We start from the raw sequence: 16,928 nt of genomic DNA on the forward strand, positions 1-16,928 counted from the left end.
CCCAGACCAAACTGATGTCGTTTCCTTCCTCCAACCAAGCATGATTGTGAACTGACCAGTTCACACAGATTTGGGTCCAAATTCCTGTCCCACCATTTAAAAGCAATGCAACTGTTCAAACTGCTTAAGTCTCACAGCATCAGTTCACTCAGTTTCACAATCGGAATAATAACAGCTGTCTCCTTGGGGGATAATTTGAGAGGACTAAATGAAACAATGTGCTCTGCTCAGGCCTCACATATGCCTATAACAAACAAAGTGATAACTATTAATAATTGTTTATCCTTCCTTCTAACAATGGAGTCATTAATCAACAATTGTTTATCTTTGTTTTGTGATTAAAGTTTTCCTTTGCATTTGCTTTCCTTACCAGAAAAGTTTATAATCCCTCATAGCACCTAGCACAGTATTACCCAGAGTAAAGTCTCTTCAGATATGGGGGGATATTAAGACGCTGGTTGACATTCGATGGCTCCACGAGTGTGTTGCAGTCCTCAAGAATGCTTTTTTATTGAGCCTCTCATCAATGAGACTTCGGGGGGATAAAAACCTTTAAAAATTCTGCAGCCCCATTCTGCTTTGACTTCTGCCTTATGTGTTGTGACTTGAAGTTCAAATCTAAAGGAAGGGTCTCCATTGCTGCTCAGAGGGGCTGGGCAGACTCAAGGCTGTCCTGGGAGATCGATGATCTGATCTCAAAGCAATCAGTCAACAGGCCAGTATCTTGGGGAGTGGTAATCAGTGTCAGGTTGGAGTCTGGTCACTAGGAAGTGTCTCACTAAGTGATTTTCCAGGTCTGGGGGCCCCTGTTACCATCCCGGGCTGCTAGGACCCCTCCTTCCCCTGTGACCTGTGCAGCAGGCTCTCTCCTGTGTTAATTGCCTGGAGTGATTAGCCTTGGGTACGTGGGGGATAATAGTTGGGTATTGTGGAGAGGAAATTAACTCAACTTTTTAAATCTTTACCCATAGAAGTGATAAATAATTAAAATTATCTATAGGCATATATTATAAAGAAACAAAGAAACCAGTAAAGTTGCTATTATTATGGAAGGTTGAACTGTATGAAATCATTGACATTCTATTGCTTCTGATCCACACAAACAGTGCACTTATCATTCAGCCTAACCACTTTGAATATGAGGTCTCGTGTTTCTATTGGTGTTCGAGCTTCTGGATTGCAGCTGGCTTGCACTAGACATTCAGAAGGAAGAGGACGGGATGGGAGGGAGCTTTTGAATCAGTTATCCCAGGATCTGATACATATCAGTGAAAATGCTGTGCGGATTCGTAGGCCAAGACTTTGGATTGGTAAATGGGATTCACGAGTATCTTCTTTACATGCTACTGCTGATGATCTGATATGTGTTCCTGATGGAAATAGAAGGGTATTTCTTTTTTTCTCTTTTTTAGTGTGTGTGTGTGTGTGTGTGTGTGTGTGGTGGTAGTGATGGGAGCGGGTGGCGGGGGAGGGCATCATTGTAGGATCAGCCAGCCCATGACCTGGGAGAGTCTCTGGATTCCTTTGTGTTATAAGCTCCACAGAAACAGGAGTGGTGCCTGTTTGGTTTGTGCTTTTGTCCCTGGGACCTGACATACAGTGGGTGCTTAGTAAATGTGTGTTGAAGGCACTGGAGATCTGGACTCTGTGCATCTGGTTGATTTGCTTATATGGCCAGTGAACAGCCACCCAAAGGAACATGCACAGTTCAGTTGGTTCAGGCTGGACTTCCTAATTTCACTCCAGAAATGCTCTAGCCACTGCTCCCCCCAGAGTGGAAATTTCTTCGCTTCCATGAGTCACAAGGCCACCCATACTGTAAATCTGAGCCTGCTTTCTATACCATTGTGTCTCGGGTTGGTTCCCCCACGATTCTTTCCAGATGTGGAGTGCGTTCAGGTAGTTTACCAGACTCTTTCATTCTGCATCCGCTGTCTGGTTTCGCATTCCCTCTCCCTCTGAGAAGGAACATGCTGGTAGTGTCCCATGTACTGTTTTAATGAATCCAGAAATTTCAGGTAATTAACAGATATACCTTGTCATTTCTGGATTCACTAGCTGATTTTTTTCATATATATATATATATATATATATATATATATATATATATATATATATATAACATTTTTAAACAGTTGCTTAGCAATACAATACGATAAAGTGTATAGTTCTATACTGAAATTAATTTAGGGTCATTAAATCTGCTCTCGCACCTCCTGCTGGTGTAAGGGTTATGGTACATTTGGGAAGCCTTGCTGAGTAGATGATCAGGAGCAGTTGACATTCAACAAGCAGTGCTGAGTGCGCATTGGGCAGGCTCAGTGTGTTTTCCTGAGGCATTTTAGCAATTTCTTTCTAACACGGATCTGTGACAAATTTGTTCTTACTTCTTGTCTTCAGAAGGTTGATGTATGTATTTTTGAACTCTGTCATTTGGACTTTAAATTACTGCCAGGAAAACATATCTTCCTAATTTTCAAGCAATAAGCCCCTTTGCATTTATAATCTGTTTTATTCTGAATATTCGCTTAGCAAGTCTATGCCAAGTACAGAGATGCAGAGACTCACTCATTTGGAAACAGCAATGTGTCCATTTAAAAAAAAAAAAGGCACCTAAAACATGCCTACTACCTCATATCCGATTTCTTAGCAGGCCCAACCCTGTACCAAATGATTATTTAGTAATTTGACAAATGATCATTTGAATCAAGGCTTTCATCAGGAATGAAAAATTAGAGCAGAAAGGCGATTGGAATGTGAAATGCCCTCGCTCCCTCTGCCTTGTGGAGCCCTCCTGTGGCTAAAGTTCATTTGTTTACTAAGCACCCTTTGTGGCAACTTTTTAGAATATAGATTATGGAGGTGTAAGTATTTTGGGGAAAATAGCAAGTGGTGGTATTTATTGCAATGGCCACGAGATGGCAGACCTAAAGGCTAGACTTCTCAAAGTCACTTAGACACTGAGGTGAAGAATTGCATGGCCCAGGGTGCTCAGAAAGCCATCAGCATCCCAAAGGGAGACTCCTGTTGGTTTCCTGGGATTGTGGTTCAGTTCTGTGGCAGGCACAGCCAGGAAGAACAGAGTCAGGTCCATGGAAATCTGGTTAGCAGTGTCGAGCCGTCCTACCCCTCCTAGAAGCCTACTTCGCAGGAACTCGCTCAGAGGAGCTGCTTCCAACAAACTCATTTTTTTTTTATTTCTCTCAGCAAAGATCTGCTTCACAGAACCCTAATTTGATTTTCTTCAAATGTTGTGTTAACGAAATTCTGGAATGTGCCCCCTTCTGCTCATATCCCTCTTGCAGCAATGACATGACAATCTCTTGTGTTTTTCATTATAATTTAGCCGATGGCAATATTCTATTTCATGTAAACATAAACAAAGGGAGGTTTGATTTAGCACAAAAATGTCAAATTAAGAGGGGCAATTTTTAGTTCAAGATACAGGAGGGCAATTTGCTGTTCTGTGCAGAGACTTACTAGCGAATCTTAGTCGCCTCAATCTATACTAGAGAGAAAATTAAAATATACTCTCTTTTGGAATCTTAAACACACACATGCATACATGCACATTCATCTCACCAATAAGAAAAAAAAATAATTGATCAAATGGCTTGGAGCTAAACCTTCAAGTCAGTGACCTATTCTCTGGCAGTTGTTCATTTCCAATGAAAAATTTAATGTGATGTGGCAAGTCTGACACTAACTGATTATCCATGGCCAGTAGGTTTAGTTAGGGGAATGCTGGGCAAAGCTCCGGTTCCCAGTGAAGCCCAGATGTGCTTGGTTTCTTATTATCAATCATCAATAACCCTCCCAGGCAGTCTGGCTGCTGGGTGTGTTTTACATAGACAGCTACCTTGGCAGTTCACTGGTCAACAGGGAAGCCTTCCATCACTGAGCAGGAATTAACAAGAATGAATGTGCATCACCACAGCACACCCCGAAGCCAGGTTTGCTGATGGATCACGGAGCCCCTTCATTTCACTTGCCCTCCCTGCCTTCCAAATTCACCAACTTTTTTAAAAAGTTTTTTTTATAATGGAAGAATTTTTGTTTTGAAGTTGTTTGATTTTGGTTAGATTTTGCACTTGATCTTGATTTTTAAAGGGTCACCTTTTAGGACATGTTTCCATTTCCCATATTGCATGAAATCATGCCTTGCCCACTTCTGCCAGTGGTCTTCCCTAGCAGTTTGGGATGGAATAATGTTGAACAGCTATTGACCAAGTTGGACCTGGCTGGTAGGGGATGCTTTTATGATAGACAGATTCTTCTTCACACGCAATTCTGTTTTCTTCTTTAAGTTTGTTTGCATAACAGACATCAGCTCATGAAAGTCAAATGTGCAGCTTCACAGAAACCAACTTCATAGGCTTCTCTGAGAGTCTGTCTTTAAATTAAGAGACCCACTAGCACATTTACATTTACAGAGGGGAGTCCGGTAGAGATTCAATCCTAGGTATATTCAACTCCAATGCTGAGACACTAAACAAGGACCTTTTTCTCTTAAGGACGGACTTGAATGATACATATATATGTACTAGGGGCCTGATGTACAAACTCATGCAAGTGTAGAGCTTCCTTCACCAGCTTCCCTCTGGCACATAGGACCTGGGCTTCCCTTGGCAGCCCCTGCTTCATCCGGAAGGTCATCTGGAAGGACATCCAGTCTAATTGGCATGTTATGCATTTGCTTTTATTATATATAAATTATATAAAATTTGCTTTCAGAGAGGAAGGGAGAGGGAGAGAGAGATAAAACAAAAACAAAAACAAAAAAGCATCAATGACAAAAGAGAATCATTGATCGGCTGCCTCCTGCATGCCCCAGACTGGGGATCAAACCCACAATCTGAGCATGTGCCCTTGGCCAGATTTGAACCCAGGAGCCTTTAGTCCAAAAGCTGATGCTCTGTGCATTAAGCCAAACTGTCTTAGGTCTTGAATGATATTTTACTTGTGTAGTTAAATTAAGCAGAAATCATATAGGCTAACATAATCAAAAGAAGTATTTTGTCTTCCTCTATTTTTAAAATTAAGTTTTTTGGTGATCAGGCACACAGTAACAATACTACCTTGCACATGTCCTCTGCCAGGACCTGGGCAGTGGTCCCTTCATCTCTCATTGTCTCTCCATCAATTCACCTAAGGGATAGGAACGGAGAGAGCACTTCAGGATGGAGCAGTGGCTCTTCCTGGCACTTAACCTCCTCCCGCCTGGGGCCTTTCCCTCTGGGCCTCACTCTCACCAGCAGAATGCCAAGGGGCACTAGCGTTTGCATCTTAGTGCCCTGAAGGCCTTTCCCAGCTTCTGGTTCCAGTTGCACTGAGAGGAACCCTAGGGTGGGCTAGCTGCCTCCCTGAGTCTTGCCAGGGCTAGTGCATGGAGCAAAGAGCTTCCACAGGACTCTCTGGCCCCCGTGTGAGGAAATTCCAGTCATGTGCTATTAGATTTCAAAGACAAAGTTCTGCGTAATTGGAGTAAACTATTTCTTGAGGTCAGTTTTAGGTGGGCGACAGAGAACAAACCGCATTAAGAAGTCTGGGCTGCCAAAGCCTGGCCTTTACAAGTCTGGCCTGTTCTTTGTCCTTGCTCAGACTCCTGATTGTTCCACCGCATCTCCCCCGTGGGCCCCACCTTAGGTGAGCGGCTTCGCTTTCTGCATGACCCATGCCCCCCCCCCCCCGTCGCCCCCCCCCCCCCCCCCGGCATGCACAATGCATCGTTTTACTGGTGGGGAGTGTTGATATGAATTGATATCGAAAGCCTTTTCGTTCTCAAGATGCCATGTGAAAATGCCGCTTTGAAACTGTAGGCAAATGAGCATCTTTCTCCAGGGTTGATCGCAGCAAACCTTCACCTACCCTCACTTCAGGGGTGAGGCCGAGGCTGTTTTGAACAGGATCTTTCGTCACCAGCTGTCTTAAGTCACCTCCTACTGAACTTATGCTTGAAGATTCAGGGTCATGAGGGAAAGAAAACAGTAATTAACTGGCAAAGTTGATTGAGCGGAATTTTTTTCCCCCCCACAGTATGATTAGAACATGACTGTGGGCTGAGCACCATACATAATGTAGGTTCTCTCTCGTATGTCATTATCCAAACATTTCTTAATGGAGTGCGTTTTTTTAAGCATCTGCTTTTGTAATTGAATGTGTTCCTAAAGATGGGTCAGCTAACTAAAACAAAATCCCACCAGAAAAAAAAAAAATGTGCTAATGTCTCTCCCCCCAACCAATTTATAACTTCCTAATTAGCCTGCCTCATTTACAACTTAGAAAATTAATTTTAGATGCCCCCCCTCCAAGTCATCATTAATAGAAAGACAGCAACAGGGAGTGAAATAGAAATGTTTATAAAGCTCCCTTTTAAATTGACTGTGATAAGTGAAGTAGCTATGTATTACCATCCGGATTCTGGAGTTCTCTTTGAGAAGGTTAACCACAGCCAACACTCAAAAGAAGGCATTTATCTTAAGGGAGCCACCTTTCAGCCCTCTTTTGTTTTATTCCATAGAGGATTTTTTTCCCAGAGTGGCTAAAACCATTTTTTTTTTTTGGTGTTTTATTAGCTATATCTTGACTACCTCCTACAAACTGAATGACAGTTTAGGGTTATTAAATGTGTCCATGCACATATTTTTATCCATTGTTAGCCCTGACTAAATGCACGCAAGGGCACAGAATTGCCCCCTGTTTCACTCCATTGTTGCCCATATTTGTTAAAGAAATTATTCCCCTTGACATTTGTTTAGGCTGCACTTTGATAAAATGCTGTCCATGGTCCGCTTTCTTAGCTTGGCATTCAGCAGGCTGTTATAGATTTATTTCTCTTTGCATTATCTTATCTTCCTTCCTAGCGTTTTGAGGCTCCCTTTTTATATTTTAAGCTGCCTTTGGGGGCATAGCCAGATCACCTCAGTAGTTGTGCACTGGAACATTGCAGTTTCTAAGGATAAGGTGGCAAGCCTTTGGCATATCCTAAACCTCACTAACTCTAAAGATGAGTATGTATGTTCTCTCTGCATTGTCTGTGAATAAGCAAAGAGGGCAGATTAAGTGCTGAACGCGATTTCAGGCTCATGGGACACTTTCTTCAGGTCAACGCAACAGTAACAATTTCTGAAGTGATGTCCATCTGGCCTTGGATCTAGAAGGTGACTCACCTGCTGGGGAAAAGAATGAGGATTTTTCTTTGTGTTTCCAGTTTATATCCAAGTGCCCTGTCCCTCATGTCTTTTGACACAGCACCTCTTTTATTTTCCCAATATGGGAAAGGCTGGATCACAATCCCTGTTGGAAAAAGGAAAAGCAGGAAGATTCGATTTACATTTCTTAATTTATTCCAGTGTTTGCTATTTTCTCAAAATAGACCTCAGTATTTTTTTCAGTAAAGTCTTCATTATTAGATGCTCTAAGTATGTATCAGCTAAGAGGCTATGGGAATTGTAAAGGTATAGAATATGATGTTCAGAAATCCTCAACCTAAAAACAAACAAACAAACAAACAAACAAAAAACACCCTGACATTTAAAGCAGAGCTAATGAAAGTCCATAGCTGCAGAATTAGCTCTCAGTGATCTAAATTATTAGTTAAAATGCATCATCTTGATAGTTCTTAAAAATTTATTTTATAAAGCTTATTTCTTAAAAAAATTAATATGTTGATTCTGATACCCTAGAATTAAGAGTTTGCTCTACCTGGCATTTCTGTAGAAATAGGTAATGGCCAGACATAGCTTTAAAAGCATCATAAATTCATTCTAAGTATGAAAATATCATCTTTGTCTAGTTCTATATACTTTTATTACCTTCTGGCAATTACTCTTTGATTTTAAATAGACTAAAATTATTAAATGTATAGTTCAATCAAGGTATTTTAGGGTAATTTTTCATTAATAAAGGTCAATATTTAAATGAGGGTTTCAAAATAGATGTAATCCTTCTTACACTAATTTTATACAGAGTTCTATCAATCTAAGTAGACTTGTTACTTATAAAAGCAGACAAAATAAAACAAAATAAAAAGGACACTGAGGAAAAGATTATGAAGAACAAAATTGATTATTTTATATTTATATTAATATTGATGAGTGTTTTTAAGTGTACTTTTATAAAAATGATTTCAATGTGGCTAGATTTGGGGCTGTATTTAGTAATAACATCTGTAAAGAGTTAGGAATTGATATGTTTTTATATGATCAATAAAAATTTGATATTAGAAATTAATGTATTGGAACTTTTGATAGTATTATAAGAGGGGAAATATATGTTACATTCTGAAAATACTAAATTATGGGATTATAGGGCAAACGGAGTTTAGAAGGCTCATTCTTTAGGTTAATGATGACTTTTAACTTATTAAAATTATATGATTCTGAATTTTGACCTGAAAGAGAAAAATGGGTTTAAAGGGGCCATCGGACTAGGAATATAGAGGTGGACATAGGGAGCCTGCCTGGAAGATTGTTGCAGCTGTCCTAGTGGGAATGATGTGGACTGTACCAGACATGTGTGAAATGTATGAGAGGATGTGTGTAGGCACTCACCTGTGCATATAGAGCCAAAGGGCAAAGAAAACATAAATGCTTTGATTTTAAAATGAGCAAATTTTACATCTGCCAAGTATTTGAAGCATGTTCCTGTAGTTTACTTGGTGACTGAAAGTTTGTAAGTTTCATTTACAGTTTTTTAGACTTTGTGGAAAGGAAGAACTATGCAAAAAGGGTGCATACAGAAAAAAATTAAAAATAGCCTATTCATTTTACCACTATGAGAAAAAGACTGTTGGCATTTTCTTCCTGTTTTTGTTTTTTCTGGGAATAGAATTTTATGTTTTGGGATCTTATTCTGTAGATATTTGCATGTCAAGAACTGTGAAGGGTCTGAGGTTTTCCCTATGGTATGCTAAGTGGTCAGCCTGGTTCACTATCATGGATGCAGGCAGCAAACCAAAGACTTTTAGGTCAGAGAAAAAGGACTTTATTGCTCAAGGTGAAGACAGCAACATTAGCATATTTATGTCAATTCTCCATTCCCCAAGTTTCATGAAGGCAAAGTAGATGGGCCAGATGAACAACTACACCTGCAGTGGGTTGCATTAAAGGAGGGCAACCCTGATCTTAGGGAGCCCAATTCTTTTATAATGGGCAGCAACATGCCTGCCCTTTATGCTGGAAGGAGACACTATTATACAGGGCTGTAAGCATGGCTAGTCTTTGATCCTAACAGATACACCACCTCTATCTTCCAAGGTTATTTATTATACAAACATCCTTTAAAAAATGTGAGAAAAGAAGATAGTGCCTATGCTCATGAAGAGTGTGCAAAAAATAGGAGACTCATGGAGAATTGTCTCTCAACAAACAACTGTTTTCACATATTAAGTTATTTTTCATCAACATTTTACATGTGTGTTTGTAGCTGTAAAGAGTGAGTTATAGGGATGTAGCATGATTTGCTATCAACTCCCAATTTTCCCAATGATTTTAAAGGTTTTTTTCCATTGAAAAATTTCACTTGAACATTTTCATTTGGGGCAGAGTGTGGTGAAATATTGCAGTCACCTTGGGTGTGTTGTAGCTAGGTTGGAGTAGAGATTTGAAGTCCATGCAGACTCTTCAGCTTGGAGTTATGTATAAATATGCATCGGCCATCAGCAACAAGCATGTCTGTTGTCTTAGGATGCTACCCAGAAAGAGACTGGCTGTGTAAAGCTAGATATTAATGCTGCTATTCATAGTCCAGCCTGTACTGGTTTTCTTCTGGAAAGTGGAGATATCTCCTGACATTTTTTTTTTATATCTTTTATTGATTTTTTTTTTTTTTTTTTTTTTTTTTTTTTTTTTTTTTTTACAAAGAGGAAGGGAAAGGGATTGTGACACAATGGCTGTGACAAGACTTCCCTCAGTGGAAAGGAGAACTAAATAAAACCCACCAGAGGAACCATTTCCTAGTTAATAATGGTCCCAGAAAATTCCAGATTAAAATCTGCAATGGTTGTTGCAATAAAATTGGACTGTTAAAATTAGAGGAGTCAACTTTTAACACTTTTCTGAATAAGCAGTGACCAGAGAGTAGTCAGGAGTAAACTCATTGTCTTTATTTTTACGTGAAAAGAGTTGTACATGTCGTTGTCAATGTTTTTGAGAAGTATAAAGTGAACTTCTCTATTGCTTGAGCAAACATTTTAGACATATACTATGTGCTCTGCCAGAAGCTGGAGAACTAGGGTGCCTAAGACCAAGAAGCTTCCCCTTTCATGGAGTGTCAAGCAGAGAAAAATCATCAATATCTAAGATCCTTTCATTTAGTAAAGAGTTGTATAAAACAAAACAAAAAATGCCAGGGTAATGTAGACGGCCAGCGGCTTGGGCACAAGGTGTCAGGTGGAGAGACACTGCCAAGGAGAGCAGCGGGAAATGGCTTGTCTGAAGTGGATACATTGGAGCTGAAACCTGAGGGATAGGGAGCTGCGAGGTGAGGCCATTCCAGCCAGAGGCAATGGCAAGACAAAGCTTATGAGGTGAGAACAAGTGTAACATTTTCAAGGACTAGAAAAGAGTTCAGGAACAAAATGTGCTGGAGCCTAATGATTGAGGAGGGAGAAATGGAAAAAGATGACCTCACAGAGGTGGTTAGGGCCAGTTGGTGTAACGAGTTGCAGGCATCAGTAAAGGCTCTGGATGTGAAGTCTAATGAGTGATGCAATGGATTTTTCATGCAACCGGGTGATGGAACCCGGACTTAAAATGTTTTTAAAGATTATTTGGCCTCCATCCATACCAGGGAGACTTGTGAATGAGCAATGTGAATAGATGCTGGTGGTTGGGAAACATTTCCTACCAGTAGATTAGTTTAGATAAGGAATGTATGAGGTTGTTGATTGGTTCTGGGTAGAGAAAGAAGGAAAGAAATCAAGGACGACTTTAGGTTTGGGGCTTGGGCTACCTGGTAGATGGTGCTGTGATTACTGAGATATGGAATACTGAGGAAGAAATGATTTTTGGTGGAATGACAAGAAAACCTCACTAATTGCATTGAAAATGGGAAGGGAACCCTAGTAAATATCTCTGCCTGCCTTCAAAAAGAAAGCATACAGGAAAATATTATAATTGATACTGAACTTGCTGCCCAGTTTTGTTTGGTTGGCTTAGAACATTACCTGGCTAATGGATGGATGGATGGATGGATGGATGGATGGATGGATGGATAGATGGATAAATGGATGGATGGATGGATGGTTAGAGAGATGGATGGATGGAAGGAAAGATGGACAGGCATATTGATGAATGACTTGATGGGTAAATGGGTAGATGGATGAAGGTGTTTTAAAAGCAAATGTTCATATGGACTCCCTCCATTTCTTATATGCTGTTATAGCTGCGAAGCCATTGAAAGTCACCTCTCTTAGAGGATACAGTGTGTGGTCTCAGGAATTCTGACCCACACAACTTTGTCTATTCTGAGAGTCAAGGAATTAGTTTGTCTTAAGCATTATCCATAATTCCTTCTCATTGAGACAATACTCCGTGGCTCTTTTTGGTTATAAATGACAAACGGTGTTTTCCCCCACTTTATACAAATCATCACAATAATTTTTATCTTACCAGACAGGAAGCGCTGCTTGCGGCAATCAGTGAGAAAGATGCAAACATCGCCCTGCTGGAACTGTCTGCCTCCAAAAAGAAAAAGACGCAGGATGAAGTGATGGCCCTCAAGCGGGAGAAAGACCGACTGGTGCACCAGCTAAAGCAGCAGGTGGGGCCTCCTGCCCGTCAGGTGTGTTTTGCTGGGTTTGAGCCGCTGGGTGCTTCCTGTGGGTTTAGCAGCTCTTCATTTTCCCATGTCCATCCTGCAGGCGCAAGCAGCTGAAAGCAGGTAGGAGCAAAATGACCTGAGTTGTCACTGGAACACCATCTTACTGCTTCTCCGTGTGGGCTGCATGTGCCTGGCCTTGTGTGGTTTGCAACCGGCGCTGTTTTCCTTTCTTTTGTGTTAGCCTCATCTCCCCAGAAATAGCTCTCAGCTCTCTTCCTTCCAGTGGACTTTGTGTGACTTCTGACTAAATCCTAGGAACTACTAATTAAATTCTGGGCACATTCTCTCCCATTGGACCCGTTATCTTCTGTCTTGCTCACTCTCTGGGCCTATAAATAACTTCCCTCATCCAGTTCTTTAGATTTCTTTCTCACCACACTTCCAGCCTTGGCTCTTTAACCGTTTCCTCCTGGACCTTTTGGCCGAGGGACATCTCCCAGCCCCTGGCACCGCCAGGCTATGCTTGGAGTCCTCCCGGACCAGTATTTAGTCTAATATTTTTTTTATCACCTGTTGACCTCATTACCCTGATTTTCCTCCTCACTAGGCCACTGTACTTCTTCTGAGGGAAAAGGAAGGAGGGACAAAGTCCTAATTTGTGCAAAAAAAAAAAAAATTGTTTGCTTTCTGGACGGTCTTCTGGAAGTGGCTTCCATGGAAGTAATTGCACCTGAAGCATGTTGCAAAGTCATCCCTGAACTCTTCAGGCATTGTTTCTCCTCTGTATAACTCGGGAGCTTTTGGAAGCAATGGTTCAAATGTTCACTCAGATCCTAGCTTCATTATGAAACCTAGCAACTTATGGCTCAATGCTCTGTGGTCTCACAAGGTGGCTGCCACATGGAGTGTGTCCACATTGATGTCAGCCCCCAGGACTGGCCCGCTGCCTGCTAGGCTGATCTGGGCTGAGCACAAGGTGCAAGGTGAATGGAAGGGAAGCTCAAAGGCTTACGTCCCTTCTCCTCACAATTGGGCCAACCCTTCCTCATCCGGAAGGAAAAGGCATCCTTTGGCCCTGAACCAGAGGCCATTTCTCATGGGGCTGCCTTGCCGAACGAGAGGGACCACCACCATGCCTGGGCACCTTCTCCTGCAGAGGGAGGGTCCCAGGCACTGCCAGTCATGGGGGTCATTCCACAGAGCGGCATGCCTTGCTAGTGCTGGCCCCGGGGCTCGGGGGCCGCTTCCATCGGACCTCTTGTTTGGGGCTGTGCATCTTCTACACTGGGGTGTTCACCCACTTGGCCACAGAAAGTCAAGATGAGCCTCCTTCTTTAATTTCTCCTAGCTCCTTCCCCGTGCGCCTGCATCCTCCCCTCCTGCACCTAACCATTGTAGCTTTCTCCCACAGGTTTATAGACCTAGGAAACAGCCCCTGAGCTCGAACATACCATGCACTTGTGATGCTTGCTACAGCCCAGATATTACGGCCAAGTACCACGGGTCCAGCTACGATGCACACATGATCCAAAGGTCTCAGGTCAGTCAGTGGCTAAGGAGACACTTGCCCCGCCATGGAGGGTGGGGGTGCGCGAGAGCCACATCCTATCTTGACCTTCACCTCTTCTGGTGATTTCCAGGACTTGGTAGCCAGGAAGTCTGGAACCATAAATGATAGCATTATGTGTTAATTTGTAATGTAACTTCATTTATTACACATTTGCCCAGGGTTCCAGACTTGCTGCGCCCCCTACAGGGCCAGCCCCTCTGAAATGGTCCTGCATCACTGCAGAGCTAAGGCTGCCAGAGGCCTCCTGTCAGGCATAGCGGACGAGGTTTATCTTTCTGTCTCTTAGATCCTGCCCTCCTTCTCCCCTCCCATATATCCCCGTGCTTTTCCCAATACGGGTTTTTTTAAGGCTCCTTTGTTTCTTGCTCACTATCATGGAAATGCATGATTCTGAGCATAGGATTCCTGGAAGGGTTGAGTGTAGGCCTTAAGTGTGCTCTTGAGAAACCACACAAAGCCTTCATTCTTCACGACAGGCTTGGTTTTGGGTGTTGTGGGGCACATTTGGGAAACCCCAGCCATGCAGAATTAGGCTCCTTCCTGGGCTGAGGCAGGTCTGAAAAGCTGTTGTGGGGAAAGAGGCAGCAAAGGAGGAGGATGGGCTCCTCGGTGGTGTAGGTTTGAAAACTGCGCCCCCCCCCCCCCCCCCACACACACACCCTCCCTGCCACAGAGCAAGGAAGAGCACATCCATGTTTGTATTCTTATAAATGGTAATGATTCTAAGAATAATGATCCATTTGCGCATGAAGCACCCTCTTTTTACTGAGTGTTTACTCTATGCCAGGATGTGTCCAGTGTCCAGAGGATGCTGTCTTACCATCCTCTCAGTAGCCCTGTGGTGTGGGTACCAGGATTACATCCCTTTTCTAGGAGCATACCTGAGATTCTGAGTGTGGAAGAACCAGCCCAGGACATACAGCTTTAAGCAACAGAGCTCGGGTTTGGTTTGGGGTGGCCCACCTGAGTCCGTCCACACATGCCCCACCAGGTTCAGGAAAGAATTCAGAGTGGCAAGCAGAAGGGAATTGCAGAAAGTGTGAGATCCCCTTACCTTTGTAAACCTGGATTTAGATGCCCAAATCCCCACTTAAGAATGTTCTCCAGCCATTCACCAGGAGTGGGTTCTGCCCAGAGCTCTTAGACTTCGGCTCTTGAATCACATCAGTAATTCCTAATACTTTTGGCTCTTATCATGCTCCAGGAATGGATCTGAGAGCTTTACACACATACACTCATGAGCTCCCAACACAACTGAAGGACTGATGCTCTTACCAAGAAGAGGTCCAAAAAGGTCGGGTGCTGTGCTCAGGCTTTATAGCTGGGCACTCTGTGATGCCTGAACAGACCCTTTGCCACACAACCATAAATGGATCTTGCAAGTGCTATCTGGAGTGAATCTGGCTTCTAGCTCTTGTTACCTGAGCAATCCTGGCAAGATACTAAAACTCCCTGCACTTCAGTTTTCTCATCTGTAAACTGGGCTAATAACCTAATGCAATGGGTTGTTGTGAGATGTAATGAATATAGAAGTGCTTTGTGTATGACTAGCACATAACAGGTGCTACTTATTTGTGAGATGTTCTTGCTATTACTACTGCTAATAATAACTGGTTTTATCACTACCAACCCTCAGAGACAGCTTGGTTTTGACCTCATTGTCGCTGCTTTTTACATGTCTGGGAGTCACCACTCATAGAGCACAGTTAGGAGAAAATACTGTGGAACTGTGGGAGAAAGAGCATATAGGTGTCCTCCCAACCCTCAAAAACAGGCTCTTGGGGAGCAGTGTGCAGGCAAGTCAGGAATTCTAGACCTCAGCTTCCGGCATGGACTGAACAAGCTTATTAGTAAATTTACTTGGTTTGTGTATCCAGCCCACATAGACATCCATAAGATGTCTATGGGAGGGAAGGTCCCAGACCTCAGTTATCATCACCTGTGTGACTGGCTTGAGTGAGTAGAGCTGTTTTAGGCATCCAGGCTAACTGGAGAGAAAGCCATGGATGTGGGTATTCATCTGCCTGATGTTCTGCAAGCATGCTGAGGCAGACTGAGTCACGAGGTGTCACCCTCTTCAGACTGCCTTTTGAGTTTGTTTCATCTCATGCAGGTCTCTGCACTGCTCATGGCATTCCCAGCGACTGGAGATGAATAGCTCCTACAATAATCCCCATAGTTATTGCCCTTTGCGGAGCACATAGTAAGATTTGGAACTATTTATTGTGTGAATGAATGTCCACATGCCACAAGTACTTTATGTATATGTGAGTTTACAAACATTATCTCACATTTTCCTCATAATCAACCAACCAATGCATCGCATACCTATATGTGCCAAGTCTGTGCCAAGTGCTGGGGATTCATACATATATATATATTTATTTATTTTACCTGCCCCAATGAGAAAAGCATCACCCTCATTTTTGAGTTCATCAAACCAAGGCTCTGAGAGACCAGCTGACTTAACTACCATCATACCTCTCATACCTAGCAGTACAGGGTTGTGCCCCACTGCTGTCGGAGTGCCAGTGCTTTGCTTTTAGCTGGCTAAATACTCCCTCCCTATGGCAACACTGTGGGCCATGGATTAGTCCCCTCACAGAAGCCATCAGAGGAGCCTATTTCCAATGCATCAGCCTGCGCCTCCCAAGCTGCCCAGGGGCACGAGAATGAGCAGAGGTGGGTAGCTTGGCCAGACCAAGCGCCACACTGGACTTCCACTCAGCAGCTATTCATTACGGGTGTTTTCTGTGTTAACATGCTAGGCATTTCTGGAATACCTCAGTGACAAAATAAAGTCCCCATTCTCATGGAGTTTCATTTTTTAATGGGTAGTGGGGAGAAAAGCAATAAATCATGAACATAATTAACAAGTAAATTATATTATAGAAAAAGAAGAGTACAGACCAGTTTAAGGGAGAACAGGCATTCCAGAGTAGGACCGATGGGCTGGTGACACTGCAAAATATGGTAGACAGGGTGAGCCTCCTTGGGAAGGAGTCATTTGGGCAAAGACTGGAAGGGGGTGAGAGAGTGAGCCCTGTGGCTGTCTAGGGGAAGAGTGTTCTGGCAGAGAGAATAGCCAGTGCAAAATCTTCTAAGTGTGGTATATTTTGGAGCAGATAATTCCTGCAGTTAGAAAGCAGAATTCACCAGCCATGCAACCTTAAAACAGGGGGGAGTCACTTTTGGGTACCACTCAGAGAGCTCTGTTTAAGGCTGCCCAACTGAGCCTACTCTCCAAATCCCCCAGCCCCAGCTCCAGCCTCCAAGGAATCCCAGAGCTCAGTTTGCATTTTAAAAAACATTGCCACACCCTGGCTGGTGAGGCTCAGGTGGTTGGAAATTCCTCCTGTACACCAAAATGCCATGGTTTGATTCATGTTCAGGGTATATACCCCGGTTGTGGTTTTGATCCCAGATTGGAATGAGTGCAGAAGGCAGCCAATTGATGTTTCTCTTTCACATCAATGTATCATGTTCTTCTCTATCTCTCTCTCCTTCCCTTTCCTATCACTCTAAAATCAATAAAAAGGGCATATCTTTTGGCAAAGATTAAAATAATAATAAGAAGAAGAATAAGAAGAAGAAG

The 16,928-nt window shown here is 42.7% G+C and overlaps 1 protein-coding gene across 6 annotated transcripts in view; it reads left to right on the top strand.

Annotated features, from left to right (window-relative positions):
- The window catches only part of ERC2 (ELKS/RAB6-interacting/CAST family member 2), an 876,217-nt gene that overhangs the window by 647,178 nt on the left and 212,111 nt on the right, over positions 1–16,928 (top strand). For all 6 annotated transcript variants that reach the window (XR_006741074.1, XR_006741075.1, XR_006741076.1 and 3 more), the window contains one exon: positions 11,616–11,763. Coding sequence is in view for 1 of the 6 variants with exons in the window: in XM_045579041.1 (XP_045434997.1) it covers positions 11,616–11,763 (148 nt within the window). In the remaining 5 variants the exon portion in view is untranslated. The remainder of the gene's footprint in view (positions 1–11,615; positions 11,764–16,928) is intronic.

Source organism: Pipistrellus kuhlii, unplaced genomic scaffold, assembly GCF_014108245.1.
Source record: "Pipistrellus kuhlii isolate mPipKuh1 unplaced genomic scaffold, mPipKuh1.p scaffold_m20_p_11, whole genome shotgun sequence".
In the NCBI taxonomy this organism is placed as follows: domain Eukaryota; kingdom Metazoa; phylum Chordata; class Mammalia; order Chiroptera; family Vespertilionidae; genus Pipistrellus; species Pipistrellus kuhlii.